This window comes from Bos indicus, chromosome 8 (genome assembly GCF_029378745.1).
Source record: "Bos indicus isolate NIAB-ARS_2022 breed Sahiwal x Tharparkar chromosome 8, NIAB-ARS_B.indTharparkar_mat_pri_1.0, whole genome shotgun sequence".
NCBI classification, from domain to species: Eukaryota; Metazoa; Chordata; class Mammalia; order Artiodactyla; family Bovidae; genus Bos; species Bos indicus.
This window is the reverse complement of record NC_091767.1, coordinates 5222078-5245491: the sequence shown is the minus strand read 5'-3', so window position 1 is coordinate 5245491 and position 23414 is coordinate 5222078. Positions and strand designations below refer to the sequence as shown.

The 23414-nt window shown below is 42.4% G+C and overlaps 1 protein-coding gene across 1 annotated transcript in view; it reads right to left on the bottom strand.

Moving 5' to 3' along the window:
- GALNTL6 (polypeptide N-acetylgalactosaminyltransferase like 6) overlaps positions 1-23414 on the bottom strand; it is a 1502749-nt gene that overhangs the window by 83338 nt on the left and 1395997 nt on the right. Inside the window, exon 8 of the mRNA XM_019965771.2 lies at positions 16603-16710. Coding sequence (XP_019821330.1) covers positions 16603-16710 — 108 coding nt within the window. The remainder of the gene's footprint in view (positions 1-16602; positions 16711-23414) is intronic.

Here is a 23414-nt window from a genome sequence, read left to right as displayed (position 1 = left end):
TGAGGTTTACCCACATAATTGCATGTATTGCTTTTTATTACATTTCATAGAGTATGTATGGCTAGATCAAAATTTGTTTACCCATTTATGTACTAATGGACAACATAGAAATGCAAAAGATCAGAAGAGACTGCATGAATAATTATTGTTGTTGTTCAGTTGCTAAATCATGTCTGACTCTTTCTGACCCCATGGACTGCAGCACACCAGGCTTCCCTGTCCCATATATGAATAATTATATACCAACAAGTTGGATAACCTAGAATAAATATATAAGTTTCTAGAAATGTAGAATCTACAAAGACTGAATCATGATGAAATAGAAAATATGAAGACTGATTACTAATAAGGAGATTGAATCAGTAATCAAAAACATTCCAACAAGCAAGACATTCCAATAGCCAGGGCCAGTGGCTTCACTGGTGAATTCCACCAAATATTCAAAAAATAATTGGTACCGATTATTCTGAAGTTTACTCCAAAATAGCAGAGAAGGGAACTCCTCCAAACTCATTTTACAAGGCCAGCATTACCCTGATACCAAAACCAGACAAGGAAGCCACAGGAAAAGAAAATTACAGGCCAATATCCCTGATGAACATAGATGCAAAATTCCTCAACAGAATATCAGCAAACCAAACTCAGCAATACATTAAAAGGATCATATACTGTGATCAAATGGGATCTATTCTAGGAGTGCAGGGATGATTCAGCATTTGCAGATCAGTCAGTTTGATACACCACATAGCAAAATAAAGAATAAAAATCTTATGATCATCTCAATAGATGCAGAAAAAGCATTTGATAAATTTAACATCCATGTATAACATTAGATCAGTGCCAAAGTAATTGAGGTTAGTGCAGAAGTCAACCACAATTACTTTTGAACCTCAATTACTTTTGTACCAACTGCAGTTACTTTTGCACCAACCACAATTCCTATTACTTTTCCACCAATATAAACCCTAAAGACTCAGTAAAAAACTGTTAGGACTAATAAAAAAATTCAGTAAAGTTGCAGGATACAGAATCAATATACAAAAATCTGTTGCATTTCTATACACTAATAATGACCTATCAGAAAGAGAGATTTAAATAGAATCTCATTTACGATTGCAACAAAAGAATACAACACCTAGGAATAAATTAAACCAAGAAGATGAAAGACCTGTATTTTGAAAACTGTAAGATATTAACAAAAGGAAACGAAGATGACACAAATAAATGGACAAATATTCCATGCTCTTGATTGGAAGAATTTAACAGGCATACTTCTAAAATATTGCAGGTTTGGCTCCAGACCACCACGGTAAAGCAATGATCACAATGAAATAAGTCACATGAATTTTTGGTTTCCCAGTACATATAAAAGTTATGTTTATACTATACTATAGTATATTATTTAAATTATACTATAGTTTATTAACTGTACAATACATACCTTGAGTAAAAATATTTTATTGCTAAAAATTACTAGCCATTTTCTGAGACTTCAGAGAGTCATAGACTTTTTGCTGGAGGAAGTTCTGGCCTTGCCCCTGGTGGCTGCTGACTGGTCAGGATGGTGGTTGCTGAGGGTTAAGAGTGGCTATGGCAATTTCTTAGGCTAAGAGCACAGTGAAGTTTGCCAGGGTGATTGACTTTCCTTTCACAAATGATTTCTCTGTGGCATGCAGTGCTATCGGACAGCATTGGTAAAACTTCACCTCCGAACTTTAAAATTGGAGTCAATCTTCTCAAAACCTGCCACTACTTTATCAACTGAGTTTATGTCATTTTATAAATCCTTTGGTGTCATTTCCCACGTGGTGCTAGTGGTAAAGAACTTGTCTGCCAGTGCAGGAGACATAAGGGATGTGGGTTTGATCCCTGGGTCCAGAAACTCCCCTGGAGAAGGAAATGGCAACCCACTCTAGTATATTCTTGCCTGGAAAATTCCGTGGACAGAGGAGCCTGGTGGGTTACAGTCCATGGGTTCGCAAAGAGTCAAGCCTGACTGAAGCTGACTTAGCATGCACAACATGCATTGGCAGAAGGACTCAGTTTCCTCTCTGGGGGCTTCTCTACAGAGCTGCTTGAGTTTCCTTGTCTTGACAGGGCAGCCAGATTTCCCCCAAACCACCCATCCAAGAGAGCAAGGTGGAAACTAAAATAAGTGCCTTTTAAGACCTAGCTGCGGAATCGTCCCAGGTGCGCAGGGGTAAAGAATCCCCCTGCCAATGCAGGAGGTGCAAGAGATGCGGGTTCCAGCCCTGGGTCGGGAAGATCCTCCCGGAATGGGAAGTGGCAACCCACTCCAGTATTCTTGGCTGGAGAATCCCATGGACAGAGGGGCCTGGTGGGCTACAGTCTCTGGAGTCACAGAACAGTCAAACACGATTGACTGAGGACACTTGGAAGCAAAAAATAGGTGACAGGACAAAAAAGTATGCTTTCTGCTTTGCTTTATTTTTTTCATCCCTTAAGATCATATCAGGCTAAGACTGAGGGTCAGAATACGATGGAGTTATTATTTTTTTATTGAAAGATAATTGCTTTATAGAATTTTGTGGTTTTCTGTCATGCATCAACAAGAATCAGTCATAGGTACACCCATGTTCGATAGAGTTCTTTTTCATGACTTGGTATGAAAATTGTTGAAGGGAGTCCAAAAGAAACAGATGTTTCTGTGTCCCAGTGAGGAGCCACAGTGTGTACGGCCCACAGCCAGATGATGGCCATGCAGTCCAGATCTCTCCAGCATCCAAACAAGTTCTGGCACTTTGAGCACTGAAGTGCTGGTTTCTCTAGATAAGCACAACTAGCTGGAAGTTGATGCTCTTACTGTGAATGATGGTGGTGCTGTGGCTTCCCCAGTGACTTCACAGGCAGGGGACAGAGGCAGGTGGGGGTACAAGGCTAGGGGCCAATCTGGAGGGATGCAGAGTGGACCACTTCTGTCCATATATGTGAGCATGCAGAGGAAGCCTTTGGGGAATCCTAGAGAATGGCACCCCACTCCAGTACTCTTGCCTGGAAAATACCATGGATGGAGGAGCCTGGTAGGCTGCAGTCCATGGGGTCACTAGGAGTCGGACACGACTGAACGACTTCCCTTTCACTTTTCACTTTCATGCATTGGATAAGGAAATGGCAACCCACTCCAGTGTTCTTGCCTGGAGAGTCCCATGGACAGGGGAGCCTGGTGGCTGCCGTCTATGGGGTCACAGAGTCGAAACGACTGAAGCGACTTAGCAGCAGCAGCAGAGACACCTGAAAATGGTTGGAAGGGCATTCATCTGGCAATCAAGCAAATGGTATCTCACTCTATCACAAAGGGAGTATAAAGGGCAGTGTGATCTCATTTGTGGATGATGACTGTTAATGCACACACACATACTTATATATAAATCACAACCAGCATTTTCTAACCATCCGTCAAGGAGAGTATCAAGTGTCTTGTTCCCCCACAGTAAGCATTCCAACAAAGTGTGGTTAAACTAAATGGTGCTAAACCATTGTTCCATCTGATATTAGAAGATCCTGTTTTATTTTCCATACTACTTTCAAAAAAAGCAAAAAAAAAAAAAATCCTTTTAATAGCTCACACAGTGTTCTTATATTGCAAACGATATCTGTTTCAAAGTTTAGGCAACCTATGAAATCTTATTTTTATAAACTGTTTTCAAAATTAGAACACCAAGGGCATTCAGACGCCACAAAGCTGCCCATCGGTTTTTGACCATTTCTCAGTTTGCAGACTAGCATGTGGAATTGTTTTCTCCACCTCAAATGACATCACAAAGTGGACGTGAGCCTTCCCTGGTGGTCTGGTGGTTGGCAAGCGGCCCTCCAATGCAGCGGGTGCAGGTTTGATCCCTGGTCAGGGGCCTGAGGTCCCATGTGCCTTGTGGCCAAAAAACCACAGTCGTGGGCTGGAGGCAGTGTTGTGACAAATTAATTCATTGGATTTAAAAAAATGGTCCACATTTAACAAAGAATCTTTAAAAAAAGGAGATATGCTTGGGCTGAAATTTCAGTCAGAGATGAGATTCTTGCCATGAACTAATAAACTATGGGAAACAAGGGAGATTAGAATGGAAAGGACACAGCAGAGACCTCCAGCAGAGTGTCACTTTGCATTTACACATCTCAGGGTAAGAAGTAAATTTCTCCCAGTGAATCCCTCCCAGCCACGTGCTCCTGTGGCTTTATTGTCCAACTGAGGTCCCGAAAGGCAGAATCCGAGAGCGCCAGTGCTGCTCCCTCTTGCGAGAGTTGCATTTTTTGGGGGGGGGTGGGTTATGCAGATTGTGGTATGCTGAAACATTTTAATGTGCTTAAGTTTCAGCAGCTTAATTTTCTAGCAGCAGGGACCTATTTGTTTAGGCAAGCTTTCTCCTTTCTGAAGCTCCAGTGGAGTTGTGAATGCAGGAAAATGTTCAGTTCTAATGGGGATAATGATGAAAATGCAATTATAAATTCCCCAGCCCACAGACAGGGCTCGCCAGGTTTGTTTCTCAAGTGCTTTGAAAAAAGAAACATCAATGAATGCTAGCTAACAAAAGGGTGCCAAGGTGCTCTAGGTAGAAGAAAGAGAAACCAAAAGCAGAGTGGGTAAGTTTGCATTGGAAAGTAAAAATAATCCCCAACTTAATTTTATTAAAAATGACAAGGTAAAAAACGATGATGGCCAATTATCATGTAAATATTCAGGATCCCTTCTTAAAGATTATGCATGCACGCTCAGTCACTAAGCCATGTCAGACTCTCTGCAGCCCATGGATTTCAGTCTGCCAGGCTCCTCTGTCATGGGATTTCTCAGGCAAGAATACTGGAGTGGGTTGTCATGCCCTTCTCCAGGGGATCTTCCTGACCCAGGGATTGAACCCAGGTCTCCTGTGTCTTCTGCATTGACAGGCTAATTCTTAACCACTGAACCACCTGTCTCTAAAAAATCTTCCAATAGGGTGAACAAAAAACTGATGTGAAATGTTGGGTCTCACTCACTAGATAGACCAAGAAATCCTATATTGTCTCTAAAACTTGGAGATTGCTTAACTACAGCCTGTGTTTTACATTCGTGAAAATAGCAGATAATTGATTCACAAGTCAGCTGAGTGAGAACTTGGGGAGACAGAACTGAGAAATATCTGGAATGATTAAACGGAGCAAAATAATGTTGGGAATAAGATTGCATTTATGGGAGTTTTTGGGGAAAATATGTAGAGAAAATAAACAAGAAGACCAGAAAAAGTTAGTTTTGAGCAATTTGGTGGGAAATGGCTGAGTTTTTAAGTAATATTGTTTTTACCTTGCATATTTTGTTCATGAAACTTCCAAATGGCAAGAGACTGTACCCATCAACAATTTGCTACTTCTCTCTCTCTCTCTCTTTTAAAAAATATTTATTTGGCTGCACCGGGTCTTAGATGCAGCATTCAAACTTCGTTGTGGTATTCAGGATCTAGCTCCCTGACCGGGGATTGAACCCATCCCCCTGCAGTGGGAGCCTTAGCTACTGGAACACCAGGGAAGTCCCCCTCTTTCTTTTCTGGTGTCTGTGTTTGGTAAGAAAATTCTATGATTTACCTCAATATTGTTTAAATATTTTCAAGGCAGAGTGTGATTCTGCTGTTTTTCTTTTTTTGGTTTTTGTTGAAAGAATAGATAAAAACATGGATACATAAAAAAGGTACTGAGACTACTAGAGCTGGAATTAGGGAGTGAGTGAGGATCAAGTGGTAGGGAATACACTTGTGTTTCACATTCCCCTTCTCTTCTTCTTTGGTCCTTGGCAGATGGAATAGTTGTATTTTTCTCATAATCCTCATATGCAAAATAAGTGCTCAAAAAAGAAGCATCATTGAAGGGCTAGTACAATGCTGTGCTGGCAGAAGCTTATTTCTGGTAGGAAGTGTCCTTGGGTGAGGTGACATTCTATTACAAGCAGAGGCTTGATTTAATTAAAAGGTCCAATGCTCTTGGTTTAGGATATGGGGCAAGGTGTATGCATTCTGCCTGGCACTTGGTAGGCACATGATAAATATTTATTGAAGAATTTCTGTGGCCTGAGCCTTATTTGTGGCTGGAGATGACATTTATCTTCATAGCATGCTATGGACTCATCAAATCTTAATGATTTATTGAATCATTATTGTCATGTAATAAAGTTATGATTGATTTTTAGGAAGGCTATCAGGAAAAATGATGAAATATTTATGAAAGATGCTTGGAATAAAAAATTCAATGTAGAGATTCCTCAAACAATTAAAAATTGAACTACTCTAGGATCCACCTATCCCACTTCTGAGTATTTATCTGAAGAATATAAAAATTCTAATTTGAAAAAATATATGCACCCTCATGTTCAACAAAGCGTTATTTACAATAGCTAAGATATGGAACAACCTAAGTGCCCATCAACAAATGAAGAAATAAAACATGCAGTATATATACACAATAGAATATTACTCAGCCATAAAAAAAGATGAAATCTTGCCATTTGTAACCTGGATGGACCGTAAGGGTATTATACTAAGTGAAATAAGTCAGATGGAGAAAGGCAAATACCACAAGATTCCACTTAGGTGTGGAATATAAAAGCAAACACACAAAAAGACCAAGAATAAATGAATACACTAAACTAAACCAAAACAAACATGTGGACTCAGAGAACAGAGCAGGATCACAGAGGGGAATGGCCAAGATGACTAAAGAGGACCAACTATATGGTGATGGATGAAAACTGAATTTTTGGTGCTGAGACTGCAGTGAATACAAAAATAGAAATATAATGCTGTACACGTGAAACTTACATAATGTTATATCAGTTTTACCTCAATGTAAAATAAATGTCGAGGGCTTCCCTCGTGGCTCAGTGGTAAAGAATTCACCTCCCAATGCAGAAGACACAGTTTCAATCCCTGATCCGGGAAGATTCCACTTGCCTCGGAGCTACTAAGCCCACAACTACTTTGCCTGTGCTCTAGAGCCTGGGAGCCGCAGCTATGAAGCCTGCACGCCCGAGAGTCCATGCTCTGCAACAGGAGAAGCCACCACAGTGAGAAGCCTGTGCACTGCGACTAGAGAGCAGCTCCCGCTCGCTGAAGCTAGAGAAAAGCCTGAGAAGCAATGAGGACCCAGAACAGCCAGTGAATAAAATTATAAAAAATAAATAAAATTTAAAAGTTCCGTCTAAATAGGGAATATTATATTCTGAAATATGTCCGGGAAGGGAGAGACATACATAATAACAGTAAGTAAACCGTCTTTAATTTTTGCCAAGAGTGCCGATTAGCCTTATTGCTCTTTTGGTTATACTGTAAGGAAGAATTAGAAGTAGTTACTGATTTGAGAGGAAGTGCTTCTGCATAGAAGTCCTAGCCATTTATGAAGACCATCTTTTGGGAAGAATTCATCATCGTCTTCTGCTCTTGGGGAGGGGGAAGCCCACGATAAGTCACTGTGTCCCCGAACTTGAGGACAGTTCCAGATGGTGCATCTGGGTAACGAGGCTGGCTGCTGTTGGTGGCCAAGGCTGTAGTGTCACTGCTCATGCCTGCAGGGCATCTTCATGAGAGTCCACAGGCGGACAGTCATCTGGGAGAAGGGTCGCTTTGTGGGGAGTGGGAGGTCGATTTCCCATTCATCACCATGCTGGCTGCTTTCCTGACAACTTTATTTTCTGATATCAGACTAGTCCTTTTGGTCTTGTTCATGCTTTTTCTCAACTGATACATTCTTCTGAGATAAACAAAGGAAGATGTCTGCGTATGTCAGCTATTGCTTGCTATTTCAGCTACTCTGGCAAGGTCGCTGACACCACGGTGCACAGGAAAGTGCTCACTGACGGACTTGGGGTGGTCTTGCTTTGACACTGAAGCCCCGCTCCTCCCCTTGCCTTCCCTCTTGTTGTTGCTGGTCAATTGCTAAGTTGTGTCTGACTCTTTGAGACCCCATGGACTATACCCGCCAGGCTCCTCTGTCCGTGGGATTTCCCAGGCAAGAATACTGAAGTAGGTTGCTGTTATCTTCTCCAGGGGATCTTTCCAACCCAGGGATTGAACTCGTGTCTCCTGCGTTGACAGGTGGATTCTTTACCACTGAGCCACCAGGGAAGCCACCTCCATCAGTTCAAGGGTCTGAGATGATCTATGGGATCAGTGGGCCTGGATGTCCCCAGAGATGTGGCACCAGGAGAAAGTCACCCCAGGAAACACATCAGAAAGTCACTCACAGCTGACAAAGGCAAGACAGCTCTGTCCACCACACAAACGAAGCACAATAACCACAGGAAATATTCACACCTCGTTGAATCCTGCTAAGAAACCCTAAGTAAATATATAAAGCCAAAATATCTGTAATATCCATGTGGATCACAGTGTAGCCTATAGGATCATTAAATGGATAATTTGTTATTATAGAACATATATCACTATATATTTAATAGATGAAATTATGCTAAATATTACTTAGGAGACCTACTTTCTCTTCTGTTAAATCATAATGCCAGCCATACTGTTGTAAACCCTATACAAATGTTTATCCGTAAGTAAATGATGTAAGACACCAATTTCATTCCATTGTGAGTCTGATGGTTTTACTTAACCCTTCTGATGTTGGGATTGTCACATATGGGGTGTAGGACTGCGTGGATTTCCTGTCCCTGTTGGGGCTGCTAGTTATGAAAAATGAAGGTTTGTGCTCATCCAGTTCATCCTTTATACTTCCAGGGCCTAGCACAGTGCCCTACTTGACAAGTTGTTTTTTTTTTTAATGAAAATTTCTTTGTTTTTTTTTTTTAATGAAAATTTATTGGTGAAGAAAATCTGGCAAATATATGTATATATATATTTCGGTGGGCTCTGAGAATTGTGGTCTGAAAGTCTGTGCACATCTCCCAGGTCTGGTTCTCCCTGAGCAGTGGTTGCTTGTAAGCCAGCTTGTCTAAATCCAGCCTCAGACCCGTCCCTTTCTTTGGCCCCGGTGTCTGTGTGGGTATCATCATTCCTTCGTCTCGCCCCTGTGTCTGTTTTTGCACAGTGTGGTAAAGCCGTGAAAATCTCTTAGGAAGTTTTCTTTAGAGATGCTTCTTGCGTTCAAAACGCTACCTTCTTTAGTCTTTCTCTCCTTTAATATTGACCTGCTGGTTGATCTCTCCATTTTACCCCTTCTCTTTTTATCCAGGCACTTCCTGTTCAGAAATCGAGAGTGCCTCCCTGCAGTCTGTAGGGAGAAGGCACACGCCTTGGTCTGCGTTCTAGGGGACCCTGCACCTGGTTTAACTGCAGCAGCTCAGTTGTTCGTCACTCTCCGCGTACCTGGCCCTCTGCACCTGCAGAGCCTGCCCACGACTCCCGGCCGTTCCTGTTTGCTGTGAGCCCTGGACAGACAGTCCCCGCTCTGCTCACTGGACGTTTAACCTCTGTCCCCTTTAATGTGAGTTACATTCTCAAGCGTCATAGGTCATGCCGCACAATAAATTATTATGGGGATTTGACTTCGGCTTCACAGTTCTTATCCTGAAATTTGGACAATGGTGGCCTTAAAATGCAAGATGAAATTTAAAAAGGAAAAATTATCTATCTTATGGTTGATGGTAAAACACAAACAGATATAGAACCCCAATTTGGGCATCCCTTAGACACTTAGAGTGAGAGCTGCTGACTTAAAAAATAGTCACAACCTGAAAGTTGAGACTTATGTTTTATTCTGTGGAAATTTCTAGGACTTAAGCCCAAGAGGCAGCATCTCAAGTAACCCTGAGAGAACTGCTCCAAGGACGTGGCAAGGGGGAGACTCAGAATATATAGGAGTTTTGCAACAAAGGGCAGGTAGTCTGAATATCAAGAGATAATTAAAGAAACCCAGATGTCTTAAGGAATTTAGCGCTTTGCTGTATATGGGATGATGCACGAGTCTGGGCTCACTGCAATCTGTCCTTTCATATGCACCTCACATCTGGGGCCAGCGCACTGTGATTTGCACATCCTGAGCGCCTCGGTGCTCCCTGTCGGGAGTGGCAGCAGCCTGGCAGCTGTTGATGGCAGGTATTTTTCTCCTTCCTGAGTTCCCTGGAGGGCTGGGATCACTGATGAGTGTGACATCCTTGTTTATAGATACGGCAAGAAGTATTCCAGTTCTCAGGGTTGGCGTCAACTTTGTCTCCCACATGGCCATGTGAACCTCTGGGACCCCCACCCACAGGTGCAGAGCTGCCTGCTCTGCAAGGGGCCCCCTGGGGACGTGCCCTGGCCATGTGCTCTGTGGGGACCACACTGTGCTTGCATCAGCTGGCATGTTTAGCTGTGGAATGGTGGGTCTGCTACTATCATGTTGCCTGCCCCAAGTCCAAGGGCGTGATAGCCCCAAACACACCGTCACACTGAGGCTCTTGTAATGGTTTCTGCAGAGCATGTGGCTCATGTCACAGCCTGTCACGGGGGAGGGTCTTCTCGGAGGGTGACCACCCTCTGCCACTCAGTCACTTGGCTGTGCCATCCAGCTGCTCTTGCCTCCATGTGTAGGACAGTCGGTGCCATCCCAAGGAGGGGATGCCTGTCACCTTGGCCCTGGGGACACTCGGATCCCCCTGCAGCACTAGGGGTGGGCAGCCCTTCCCTCAGGGACTGGCTGTTTGTTCCTGGTGAGATGGTGCTACAACTGTGCTTGGCGTACTGACCCTCGACCCTGAGCCAGGGCGGGAGAACATCTGGTTACCAGATGAAGCGGCATTGTAGGGTGTGATGTCCCAGCTTTTTGCTTTGTGTGGGAACTGACATAGGCAGGTTCTAATTTTTAATTTTGCCAAATAAGGGCATTAATGAAAATCTACTCATCTCATATTCTGTCATAAGAGGAAAAAAAAAGCCTAAAATTACTGCATGAGATGTTATTAAATGGAATAGATTTAGCTTTGTGATTCTTACTTTCCTCCGTTCACTGAGACTGGGTGAGAACTGGTCCAGGAACGGGTGCCCTGGTCCTAAGTTTGGGAACCATGATTCTGTGACCCATGTTCATTTAGTGGAGTTTTAGGTCCTCTTTTAGTTTGGTAACTAGGGCACCCTCTCCCCCTCCTCCTTCCCCTACCATACACGTCTTTGCAACACCTTCAAACTACTGGCTGTGATGGCTTGTCCTCTAATTATTTCCTGTGTGGATATCTTGTCCCTTCCAGCCGAACTGTGATGCTAGGTAAACAGAAGGCACTGAATAGCTAATCATTCGAATTTATTTCTGTAACATATGCTGGTCTGCTGTTTGGAGGACTGCAGGCTACTGATGTGTGTTGTGGGTCTGTGTGTGTGTGTTTGGAAGTCAGCTGGAGTCCTCTATACACATAGGAACATAAATGAAGGATGCACATTTTTGAAGAATGAGGGGCTTCTCAGGTGGCACTAGTGGTAAAGAACCCACCCGCCAATGCTTGAGGTGGGAGAGACGTGGGTTCAATCCCTGAGTCGGAAATATGCCCTGGGAGGAGGACATGGCTACCCGCTCACTATTCTTGCCTGGAGAATCCCATGGACAGAGCAGCCTGGAGAGTTGCAAAGAGTCAGACACGACTGAAGCAACTTAGCACGAAGCACAAAAGCTCTGCCATAAGAAAACAAGCCCGTGGAGCTTTCTCCATCTTTCTCTCTGTTTCCTGCAAAGCTGGAAGGATGGACTCCCTGTTTCGTGGGTGTGGCCCTACATGTGAGCCTCTTCAACCTCCCCTCATTTTTGATGATTTAATGATTCTGCAGGGTGTAGCCAGTAGCTGAGATTCTTCCACAAAATATCAGAATTGTTTTTCATTTTAATGTTTTTTATTTTTAAAACATCATAAAATATTTCCCAGAGTGACAGCTGAGCTTCAATATTTATGACTTTCTGATTGCTCTAGCAGTTTAGAAAAAAAATTTAAAAATGAGCCCTCAAGTAAAATTTAAGTGGAAAAGATTAAAATTCAGAATTATGGACTTTTAAATATTTGAATAAACACTCTTGGCTGGGAAATTTTATGTGCCAGTCCTGGTTTCCTTACACTTGACAGTCCTTGAAAAAGGACTGAAATTCTTTCTTGAAAATATATAGACCGTGTTATTTTTGGAAGATAAACTTTTCTGTGTCAGCACAACTCCCCGTACCCCCAAAACTGTCCGCCTGCCCACGTCCAGCTTCTAGACTTCTACTTTTGGCTAAAAACCAAGCACAGGTAGGGAGCACGTGAGTGGGTGAGATGGGTAAGTGACAGAACATCATTATCTTTGGGGTGTTTTAAACTGACACCCACACGGCTGACTTATCGGTATGTGCTCAACACTGTTCAGTCACTTCCATTTTGGGACATTCTCATTGTTTTCCCGAATGAGTTTTCAGGTTCAAATGTATTAAGTCTTAAGGCTAAATTAGATTCTCTTTCCTTACCCCAAATGCAGCTGTTTAATTGCTTTGTGATTTTGTGATTGGTTTCTCTTCTTCAAATAATATGTTTCTCTAATGATTTAATAGATTATGTTATTCATGCCTGATTAATCTTTTAGGAGGGAAGAATAACCTGTCTCCCTCCCTTCATGGTGTATGTAGTGTAACTTTATTACTATCGATTCAAGCTGCCGTAAGAGAGGTTATGGATATGCCTGAGAAAATAGATACCATTGAGACAAATAATCTCAGAAGGGGAATAAGGCAGGATCCTCTCCCCCCAAAAGAGACTCACTATAAATGAGAATTTTATTAAACTTCATTAAAATGTTTACATCTTAATAAGACCTGAGACCTGTGGCATTTTGTTGTCTTAGTTTTTTTCTCTTTCATTCATTCTTTCAACACATCTTCTGAGTGACACTGACCCTTGTCCTAGGTGCTGGGAGAATAGTAGCAAATAACTCCAAGAAAAGTTCTGGCTTTGTGAATTCTATGAACTTTTTTTTTTTTTAAATAAAAAGCTTACTGTGTGAGCTTACTGAAGTTTATATAAAAGACTTGATTATATATTGCAGCCTTATTATTAAAGAAGCCAACGTGACTCATCTGAGATTAGATTCTTAGGCGAGCATAGTGCAGAGGGTGGTGGTAAAAGACCCCATTTCTAGACCTGGGGTCCGAGCGGTGGTGGGTATACATTGTGGAGCCTGAAAGTGACCAAGGGGTGAAGAGAAGGGACATGGGAAACAGGAAATGTCAGTGTTGTTTACAGTAGGTATTGGGACCACATTCTCCCAAACATTCTAAACAGTAGAGGAGAAAATCATCCTTGTGTTTGATCCAAGAAAAAGGTTTTACTCAAAACAGTATCTAAAAAAAATGTTGGACTTGGCCAATTTTGGGATTTTGCAGATGAGGCAAAACCTTAGGCAGAGCTGACCTTGTGTGCATGCATGCTACAGTTCTGAATGAGAAGAAGGCAAAGTTGGGGAATACCTCTCTCATCTCCTGTTTACCCTTTTCTGCCTCTGACTTACTTATCCTTACCCCCAGCCCCCATGGCAGGGTTTAGACCTGGGATTCTCAGGGGCTTCCCTTGTAGCTCAGTAGGTAAAGAATCTGCCTGCAGTGCAGAAAACCTGGGTTCGATCCCTGGGGTGGGAAGATCCCCTGGAGAAGGAAATGGCAACCCACTCCAGTATCCTTGCTTGGAAAAATCTCAGAGACAGAGGAGCTTGATGGGCTATAGTCCACGGGGTCGCAAAGACTCAGGCATGACTGAGTGACTAACACTTTCTTAAACCCCTACTTAGAAATGAGCCACTCTGCTAAGCTTCAGTTTCCTCATCTAGGAAATAAAAATAAGAATACTAGCTTCAGAAGGTGCAAGTGAAGATTAGTTATAATCATACTGGTGCTTTGTACTCAGTCGGGTCCAACTCTTTGTGACTCCATGAACTGTAGACCACCAGGCTCCCCTATCCATGGAATTCTCCACGTAAGAATACTGGAATGGGTTGCCATTCCCTTCTGTAGGGGATCTTCCTGACCCAGGCATTGAACCCAGGTCTCCCACATTGCAGGCAGATTCTTTACCATCTGAGTCACCGTTCAGTTCAGTTCAGTCGCTCAGTCGTGTCTGACTCTTTGCGAACCCATGAATCACAGCACGCCAGGCCTCCCTGTCCATCACCAACTCCCGAAATTCACTCAAACTCATGTCCATAGAATCAGTGATGCCATCCAGCCATCTCATCCTCTGTCGTCCCCTTCTCCTCCTGCTTCCAATCCCTCCCAGCATCAGGGTCTTTTCCAGTGAGTCAACTCTTTGCATGAGGGGGCCAAAGTATTGGAGTTTCAGCTTCAACATCAGCCCCTCCAATGAACACCCAGGACTGATCTCCTTTAGGATGGACTGGTTGGATCTCCTTGCAGTCCAAGGGACTCTCAGGAGTCTTTTCCAACACCACACTTCAAAAGCATCAATTCTTCGGTGCTCAGCTTTCTTCACAGTCCAACTCTCACATCCATACATGACCACAGGAAAAACCATAGCCTTGACTAGATGGACCTTTATTGGCAAAGTAATGTTTCTGCTGTTGAATATGCTATCTAAGTTGGTCATAACTTTCCTTCCAAGGAGTAAGTGTCTTTTAATTTCATGGCTGCAGTCACCATCTGCAGTGATTTTGGAGCCCCAAAAAACAAAGTCTGACACTGTTTCCACTGTTTCCCCATCTATTTCCCATGAAGTGATGGGACCAGATGCCATGATCTTCATTTTCTGAATGTTGAGCTTTAAGCCAACTTTTTCACTCTCCTCTTTCACTTTCATCAAGAGGCTTTTTAGTTCCTCTTCACTTTCTGCCATAAGGGTGGTGTCATCTGCATATCTGAGGTTATTGGTATTTCTCCCAGCAGTCTTGATTCCAGCTTGTGCTTCTTCTAGCCCAGCATTTCTCATGATGTACTCTGCATATAAGTTAAATAAGCAGGGTGACAATCTACAGCCTTGACGTATTCCTTTTCCTATTTGGAACCAGTCTGTTGTTCCATGTCCAGTTCTAACTGTTGCTTCCTGATCTGCATATAGGTTTCTCAAGAGGCAGGTCAGGTGGTCTGGTATTGCCATCTCTTTCAGAATTTTCCACAGTTTATTGTGATCCACACAGTCAAAGGCTTTGGCATAGTCAATAAAGCAGAAATAGATGTTTCTGGAATTCTCTTGCTTTTTCCATGATCCAGCAGATGTTGGGAATTTGGTCTCTGGTTCCTCTGCCTTTTCTAAAACCAGCTTGAACATCTGGAAGTGCACGGTTTATGTACTGCTGAAGCCTGGCTTGGAGAATTTTGAGCATTACTTTACTAACGTGTGCTGCTGCTGCTGCTAAGTCTCTTCAGTCATGTCTGACTCTATGCAACCCCAGAGAAGGCAGCCCACCAGGCTCCCCATCCCTGTGATTCTCCAGGCAAGAATACTGGAATGGGTTTCCATTTCCTTCTCCAATGCATGAAAGTGAAAAGTGAAAGTGAAGTCGCTCAGTCGTGTTGGACTCTTAGTGACCCCATGGACCACAGCCTACCAGGCTCCTCCGTTCATGGGATTTGCCAGGCAAGAGTTCTAGCATGTGAGATGAGTGCAATTGTGTGGTAGTTTGAGCATTCTTTGACATTGCCTTTCTTTGGGATTGGAATGAAAACTGACCTTTTCCAGTTCTGTGGCCACTGCTGAGTTTTCCAAATTTGCTGGCATATTGAGTGCAGCACTTTCACAGCATCATCTTTCAGGATTTGAAAGAGCTCAGCTGGAATTCCATCACCTCTACTAGCTTTGTTCGTAGTGAGGCTTTCTAAGCCCCACTTGACTTCCCATTCCAGTATGTCTGGCTCTAGGTGAGTGATCACACCATCATGGTTATCTGGGTTGTGAAGATCTTTTTTGTACAGTTCTTCTGTGTATTCTTGTCACCTCGTCTTAATATCTTCTGCTTCTGTTAGGTCCATACCATTTCTGTCCTTTATCGAGCCCATCTTTGCATGAAATGTTCCCTTGGTATTTCTAATTTTCTTGAACAGATCTCTAGTCTCTGTTGTTTTTCTCTATTTGTTTGCATTGATCGATGAGGAAGGCTTTCTTATGTCTCCTTGCTATTCTTTGGAACTCTGCATTCAGATGCTTATATCTTTCCTTTTCTCCTTTGCTTTTCGCTTCTCTTCTTTTCACAGCTATTTGTAAGACCTCCTCAGACAGCCATTTTGCTTTTTTGCATTTCTTTTCCATGGGGATGGTCTTGATCCCTGTCTCCTGTACAGTGTCATGAACCTCTGTCCATAGTTCATCAGGCACTCTATGTATCAGATCTAGTCCCTTAAATCTATTTCTCACTTCCACTGTATAATCATAAGGGATTTGATTTAAGTCATACCTGAATGGTCTAGTGGTTTTTATAAATATGATGTATGTGAAACTGCTTTGATACAATTAATAATAAGACAGCATCATAACTACTACTTCCTTAAGGAATGAAAATAAAACTCTGAGAAACACAGGAAGCTCTACATTAAAAGAGTGCCACATGGAATGGCCATGGGGTGGGTTTGTTTGTTGATCAGATGGTGCCTTTAATTAGATCATGTGTGAGGTTTCACATTCTGCCCATGGAAAGCCTTATTAAACCCGACTCATTCTGATCCCCGGTTACTCACTCTCGCCAGGCTGGTCCCAGATGGAACTTTATAAGGGACATACTTCCTGTAGATATGGCCGACCCTGGAACATGGAACGTCAAACATTTCTCCTCCACACATCCAGACCTACAGAGGGGAAATTGGAAGTGCAATAAAAGAGAAGAGTGCATTTCATACAAAAGCCCCCAAATTATTAGTAAGAGTTACACAAAATCTTAAAATCTCTTAAAGTCTCTGTATCAGTAATTTCTACTTATCAATAGTTAGCCAGGAAAATAAACCCACATTTTCATTTTTTTAATTAATTTTTTAACTGGTGGGAAATTGCTTTGCAATTTTGTGTTGGTTTCTGCCTACAGCAATGCAAATCAGTCATATTATTTATATATATATATATATATATATATATATATATATATATATATATATCACTTTCCTCCCGAGCCTCCTTCCATCCCCCCATCCCACCCTTCTAGGTCATCACAGAGCGCCAGGCTGCGCTCTCTGTGTTATTTAGCAACTTCCCACTATTCTATGCATGATAGTGTATATATGTCAATGCTACTTTCTCAATTTGTCCCACCCTCACCTTGTCCTACTGTGTCCACAAGTCCATTCTGTACTAGTTTCATCAGTACCAGTTTTCTAGATTCGGTATATATGTGTTAGTTTTTCTCTTTCTCACTTATTTCACTCTATGCAAGAGACACTAGGTTCATCCACTTCACTACAACTGGCACAGGTTCATCCTTTTATGGCTGAGTGATATTCCATTGTGTATATGTACCGCAAGCTATCCATTTACTGTTAATGGACATCTAGGTTGCTCCATGTCCTTGTGATTGTAAATATAGCTGCAGTGAATATTGGGGTACCTGTATCTTTTAGAATTGTGGGTTTCTCAGGGCATATGCCCAGTGGTGGGATTGCTGGGTCATTTGGTATTTTTATTCCTAGTTTTTAAGGAATCTCCATACTGTTCTCCATAGTGGCTGTATCAGTTTACATTCCCACCAACAGTGCAGGTGGGTTCCTTTTCTCCACATCCTCTCCAGCATTTATTGTTTGTAGATATTTTGATGATGGCCATCCTCATGGGTGTGAGGTGATAGATACCTCATTACAGTTTTGATTTGCAGTTCTCTAATAATCAGTGATGTTGAGCATCTTTTCATGTGTTTATTGGCCATCTGTATGTCTTCTTTGGAGAAATGTGTTTTTAGGCTTTCTGTTCATTTTTTGATTGGGATATTGAGCTGTATGAGTTGCTTATATATTTTGGAGATTAACCCTTTGTCAGTTGCTTTGTTTGCAATTATTTTCTCCCATTCTAAGGGTTGTCTTTTCATCTTGTTTATAGTTTCCTTTGCTGTGCAAAAGCTTTTATATTTTATTAGGTCCTATTTATTTATTTTTCTTTTTATTTCCATTCATCTAGGAGGTAACCCCACATTTTTAAAAGCTCAGATTCATAAAAGTATACAACCAAAATATTAGTTCACTAAATCCAATTTCCATAAACATGTTGACATTTTGAAAAGTTGTAGTAGAATTTTATTACAGCTATTGCATTATATTGGGGTTTAATGGTTAGATGTCTTATTTATATAGATATTTGTTTTGACAATCTTGTGGAATAATTTGAGGAAATAACATTGGAATTTAAGTGTCAATTAAAAATTTAAAGTGTAAACATGAAATTTCTAACACTGGTGAATGAATTAAAGAATATAAGCATATCCATACTTTACATCTAGATTCTGAAACTTTCAGTAGAGCTTACTTAAAAAATCCGAGTTGTGTTCTAATTTCTCCCCACCCCTGATCTTTTCTTAGGTACAGAAAATAATTGGTTAGCAATGTGAACTCAAGACATGGAAAACTCAGGATATCTGTTAAGATGCTGTACTTAAATTTAGTAACAAAAATTAATTGGTTGTATTTTACCATGACTACCCACTTGAACCATTAATCATGGTTTTATATAACAGGCTGCTACTGCTGCTAAGTCGCTTCAGTCGTGTCTGACTCTGTGTGACCCCATAGACGGCAGGCTACCAGGCTCCTCCGTCCATGGGATTTTCCAGGCAAGAGTACTGGAGTGGGTTGCCATTGCCTTCTCCTGTAACTGCATAGTGATACACTAATTCAAACTTATTGCTATGGGGGAAAAACACCATTTAATGAGACATGAAGACAAAGCACAAACCCGACTAAGGGAACACACGCTGTGGACCACAGCATGGCTATGACCAGAGCAAGTGGGGGGACGGGGGAGGGGAGACGGATGGGTAAACTACAGCCTCGGGGGCGGGGGATGGGTGGGAGGCTGGGGTCTGGATTGATGACGACTAAGCATGGGGTCCCACAGAGTCGGACACGACTGAAGCGACTTAGCAGCAGCAGCAGCACCAGCAAGCAGACAACAGGATGAGACAGGAAATCAAAACCCATGATGTAACAGGCTACTTACTATAAAATAACTAATAAATGCAGGCTTCATATATACTAGATTTTTAAACTGTTTTCATTGCAAGAAAACAATTTAAAAGAGAGTTAGATAATGTAACAGTTTTTTTACATTTATTTTTAATTGGAGGATAGTTATAATATCGTGTCGGTTTCTGTCAAATATCAACATGAATCAGCCACAGGTACACACATGTCCCTCCTTCTTGGACCTCCTACCCCCTCCCACCCCTCTAGGTTACCACAGAGCATTGGGTTGATCTGCCAGTGTCATACAGCAAATTCCCACTGGCTATCGGTTTTACATATGGTAGTGTACATGTTTCAATGCTATTCTCTCTATCTGTCTCACCCACTGTGTCTGGGAGACAGGTCTAGGGACAGGTCTTTGTTTTTCCCCTTTTCATGTTTAATCTTATATTGCTTCAGCCTCTTGGGATCTTTCCAGATGCCTGTACTATATAGTTTAGAAGGTTCACTGACCCTGCCAGCTTTCCATGATCTGTGCAGAGTTCTGATGTCTTGATCCAGAACCAAGTTGAAATTGATACCATGGGTAATCCTGAATGCATTTAGAGTAACTGAGTATTATTTTAATAATCCACTTGCCTTCCCCTTGGGGTTCCATCAGCATTTGTCCACCAGAGTTACTTAGAGTGTCATTCCTCTTAGTGAAAGAAGCTGGGACTGTTGACTGAAAAAATACATGCAACCTAAAAATTGAGATTTATGTTTGATTCGGTGGGAATTTTTAGGACTTCAAGGCTGGAAGACAGCATCTCCCAAGAAAAGATGAGAAAGACAACCCTGAGAGAACTGCTCTGAAGAAGCGAGGGGAGCATTCAAGGTTATACAGAAGTTTTATAACAAAGGACAGGTGGTCTGAACATCAAAAGTATTTTTGGGAGTTAGAGAAAACCAGATATCTCAAGTTAAGAAATTTAGTGCTTTTCTATGTGTGGGAAGATGCAAGAGTCTGGGTTCACTGAAGTCATTCCTTTCACATGCACCTCAGCTGTCTGGGGCCAGTGTGTCCCGTATTTTCACACCTGAGTTCCTCAGTGTTCACCGTGGGGAGTGGCTGCAGTCTGATCAGTGCCAGATCATGGGTATTCTTTTCCTTCTTGAGTGCTCTTGGGGCTCAGAAATTCTCATTTGGAGGGCTGGAATTGATGGTGACTGTGACATGCTTGTTTACTGATAATGGCAGGATATACTTCATTCTCAGAACCACATGTGAGACATAAACATTTCTCTTTCCCTCTTCCAATATTTCACTTTAACAGACATTGTGTATCTGTGTCAGGGTTCTCCAGAGAAACAGAAGCAACAGGGAATGCATAGAGGGAGACACTTATTGAAAGGAAGTGGCTCATGAAATTGAGGAGGCTCGGGGAACTCATCTGCAAGGTAGACCAGCAGGCTAAAGACGCAGGAAGAGCTGCAATTCAAGTCCAAAGGCAGGAAGTCTGCAGGCAGAATCCCCTCCTGCTTGAGAATGGTCAGTCTTTGTTCTACTGGGGCCTTTCAGTGACTGGATAAGCCCCTTCACCCCCTACTATGGACAGAAACTGCTTTTCTCAAAATCCACCAGTGTTCCTCCATCCATGGGATTTTCTAGGCAAGAGTACTGGAGTGGGTTGCCATTTCTTTCTCCAGGGAATCTTCCCGACCCAGGGATTGAACACAGGTCTCCCGCATTGTAGACAGACGCTTTACCATCTGAGCCACCAGGGAAGTCCATTTAAATGTTAATCTCATTCAAAAGACATCCTCTTGGAAGCATCCAGAATAATATCTGGACACTCTCGGGCAGCCTTTGACACATGAAACTAACCATTATGCAGCACTACTTACAACAGCTAGAACATGAAAGCATTCTAGATATCCATCAACAGATGAATGGATGAAGAAGTTGTACATTTATACAATACAATGGAATATTACTCAGCCATAAAATGGAATGCATCTGAGTCAGTTCTAATGAGGTGGATGAATCTAGAGCTTATTATACAAAGTGAAGTAAGTCAGAAAGAGGAAATCAAATTTTGTATATTTATACCTGACCTGCCTCTTGAGAAACCTATATGCAGCTCAGGAAGTGGCAGTTAGAACTGGACATGGAACAGCAGACTGGTTCCAAATAGGAAAAGGAGTACATCAAGGCTGTATAGTGTCACCCTGCTTATTTAACTTATATGCAGAGTACATCATGAGAAACACTGGGCTGGAAGAAGCACAAGCTGGAATGAAGATTTCCGGGAGAAATATCAATAACCTCAGATATGCAGATGACACCACCCTTATGGCAGAAAGTGAAGAGGAACTAAAAAGCCTCTTGATGAAAGTGAAAGAGGAGAGTGAAAAAGTTGGCTTAAAGCTTAACATTCAGAAAACTAAGATCATGGCATCTGGTCCCATCACTTCATGGGAAATAGATGGGGAAACAGTGGATTCTGGTCCCATCACTTCATGGGAAATAGATGGGGAAACAGTGGAAACAGTGTCAGACTTTGTTTTTCTGGGCTCCAAAATCACTGCAGATGGTGATTGCAGCCATGAAATTAAAAGACGCTTACTCCTTGGAAGGAAAGTTATGCCCAACCTAGATAGCATTTTCAAAAGCAGAGACATTACTTTGCCAACAAAGGTCCATCTGGTCAAGGCTATGGTTTTTCCTGTGGTCATGTATGGATGTGAGAGTTGCACTGTGAAGAAAGCTGAGCACCGAAGAACTGATGGTTTTGAACTGTGGTGTTGGAGAAGACTCTTGAGAGTCCCTTGGACTGCAAGGAGATTCAACCAGTCCTTCCTAAAGGAGATCAGTCCTGGGTGTTCATTGGAAGGACTGATGCTAAAGCTGAAACTCCAATACTTTGGTCACCTCATGTGAAGAGTTGACTCATTGGAAAAGACTCTGATGCTGGGAGAGATTGGGGGAAGGAGGAGAAGGGGACGACAGAGGATGAGATGGCTGGATGGCATCACCAACTCGATGGACGTGAGTTTGAGTGAATTCCGGGAGTTGGTGATGGACAGGGAGGCCTGGCATGCTGCGATTCATGGGGTTGCAAAGAGTCAGACACGATTGAGTGACTGAACTGATGCCTCTATAGAATCTAGAAAGGTGGTACTGATGAATCTGAGCAGCAATGGAGATGCAGACATAGAGAACAGACTTGTGGACACAGTCAATGACACTTTGTAGATAAATGTGTAACTCTGGGTGGACAGTTGATCTAGCTGATATTTTATGAGTGGATTAACAAGACCTTTGCATCATTGTGCTCTTTTTCACTTAATGCCCACAACTCCATGACCAGCTTTACTATTTCCCCAATTATATAGGTGGAAACATGGCAGTCTAGAGGCTCCCTTGTCCAGAGCCACATAATGGGACACATTCAGAACAGAGATATGAGGCTTCATGGTCTAACTTAAAGGTGGCCCAGTGGTATAGAATCTGGCTGCCAAGCAGGAGATGCAAGTTCGATCCCTGGTTTGGGAAGATTCCCTGGAGTAGGAAATGGCAACCCACTCCAGTATTGCCTAGGAAATGCCATGGACAGAGGATCCTGATAGGGTACAGTCCGTGGAGTGGTAAAACGTTGAACACAACTTAGTGACTAAATAACAACAAGTACATACTTTAGGCTTTGCTGATCATGTCATCTTGCAACTACAAAACTTTGCTAGGAAGAACATGCATGTATGCTAAGTCACTTCAGTTGTGTCCTACTCTTTGCAACCCTATGGACTATAGCCCACCAGGCTCCCTGTCCATGGGATTCTCCAAGCAAGAACACTGGAGTGGGTTGACATGCTCTCCTCCATGGGATCTTCTTGACCCAGGGATTGAACTTGTGTCTCTTATGTCTCCCACCTTGGCTGGCAGGTTCTTTAGCACTAGCGCCATCTGGGGAGCCCTGCTAAGATGAAACATCTGTATTTCAATAAAACTTTGATGACAAAGATAGGCAGTGGATCATAGTTTGCTGGCCCCAGTTCTGTAAAATACACAGTACTTTCAAACACTGAAATTCAGTGATTGTACGATAATACATATGGGAGGTTGCACTTTCCCCAGTTTGTTGCCATAATGTCTCCTCTGCCATGTGACCTTGGTAGCCACCACTGAGATGTGGGACTGTGTCCCCTGTCCTTGGATTTGGGTGTGCTTGTGAAGTCTCAGACCCATAGAATATAGCCAGCAGAAATGACCGAGGTCATAAAAGGCAGCAAAGTTTCTTCCTGGCCACTGAGACCTTTGTTTTTGCAGATCTGAGCCGCCAGCTAAGAAATCTGACTCCTTGAGTTGACCCCACTGTAGAAAGTCACACTCAGTCAACAGCCTCAATTGT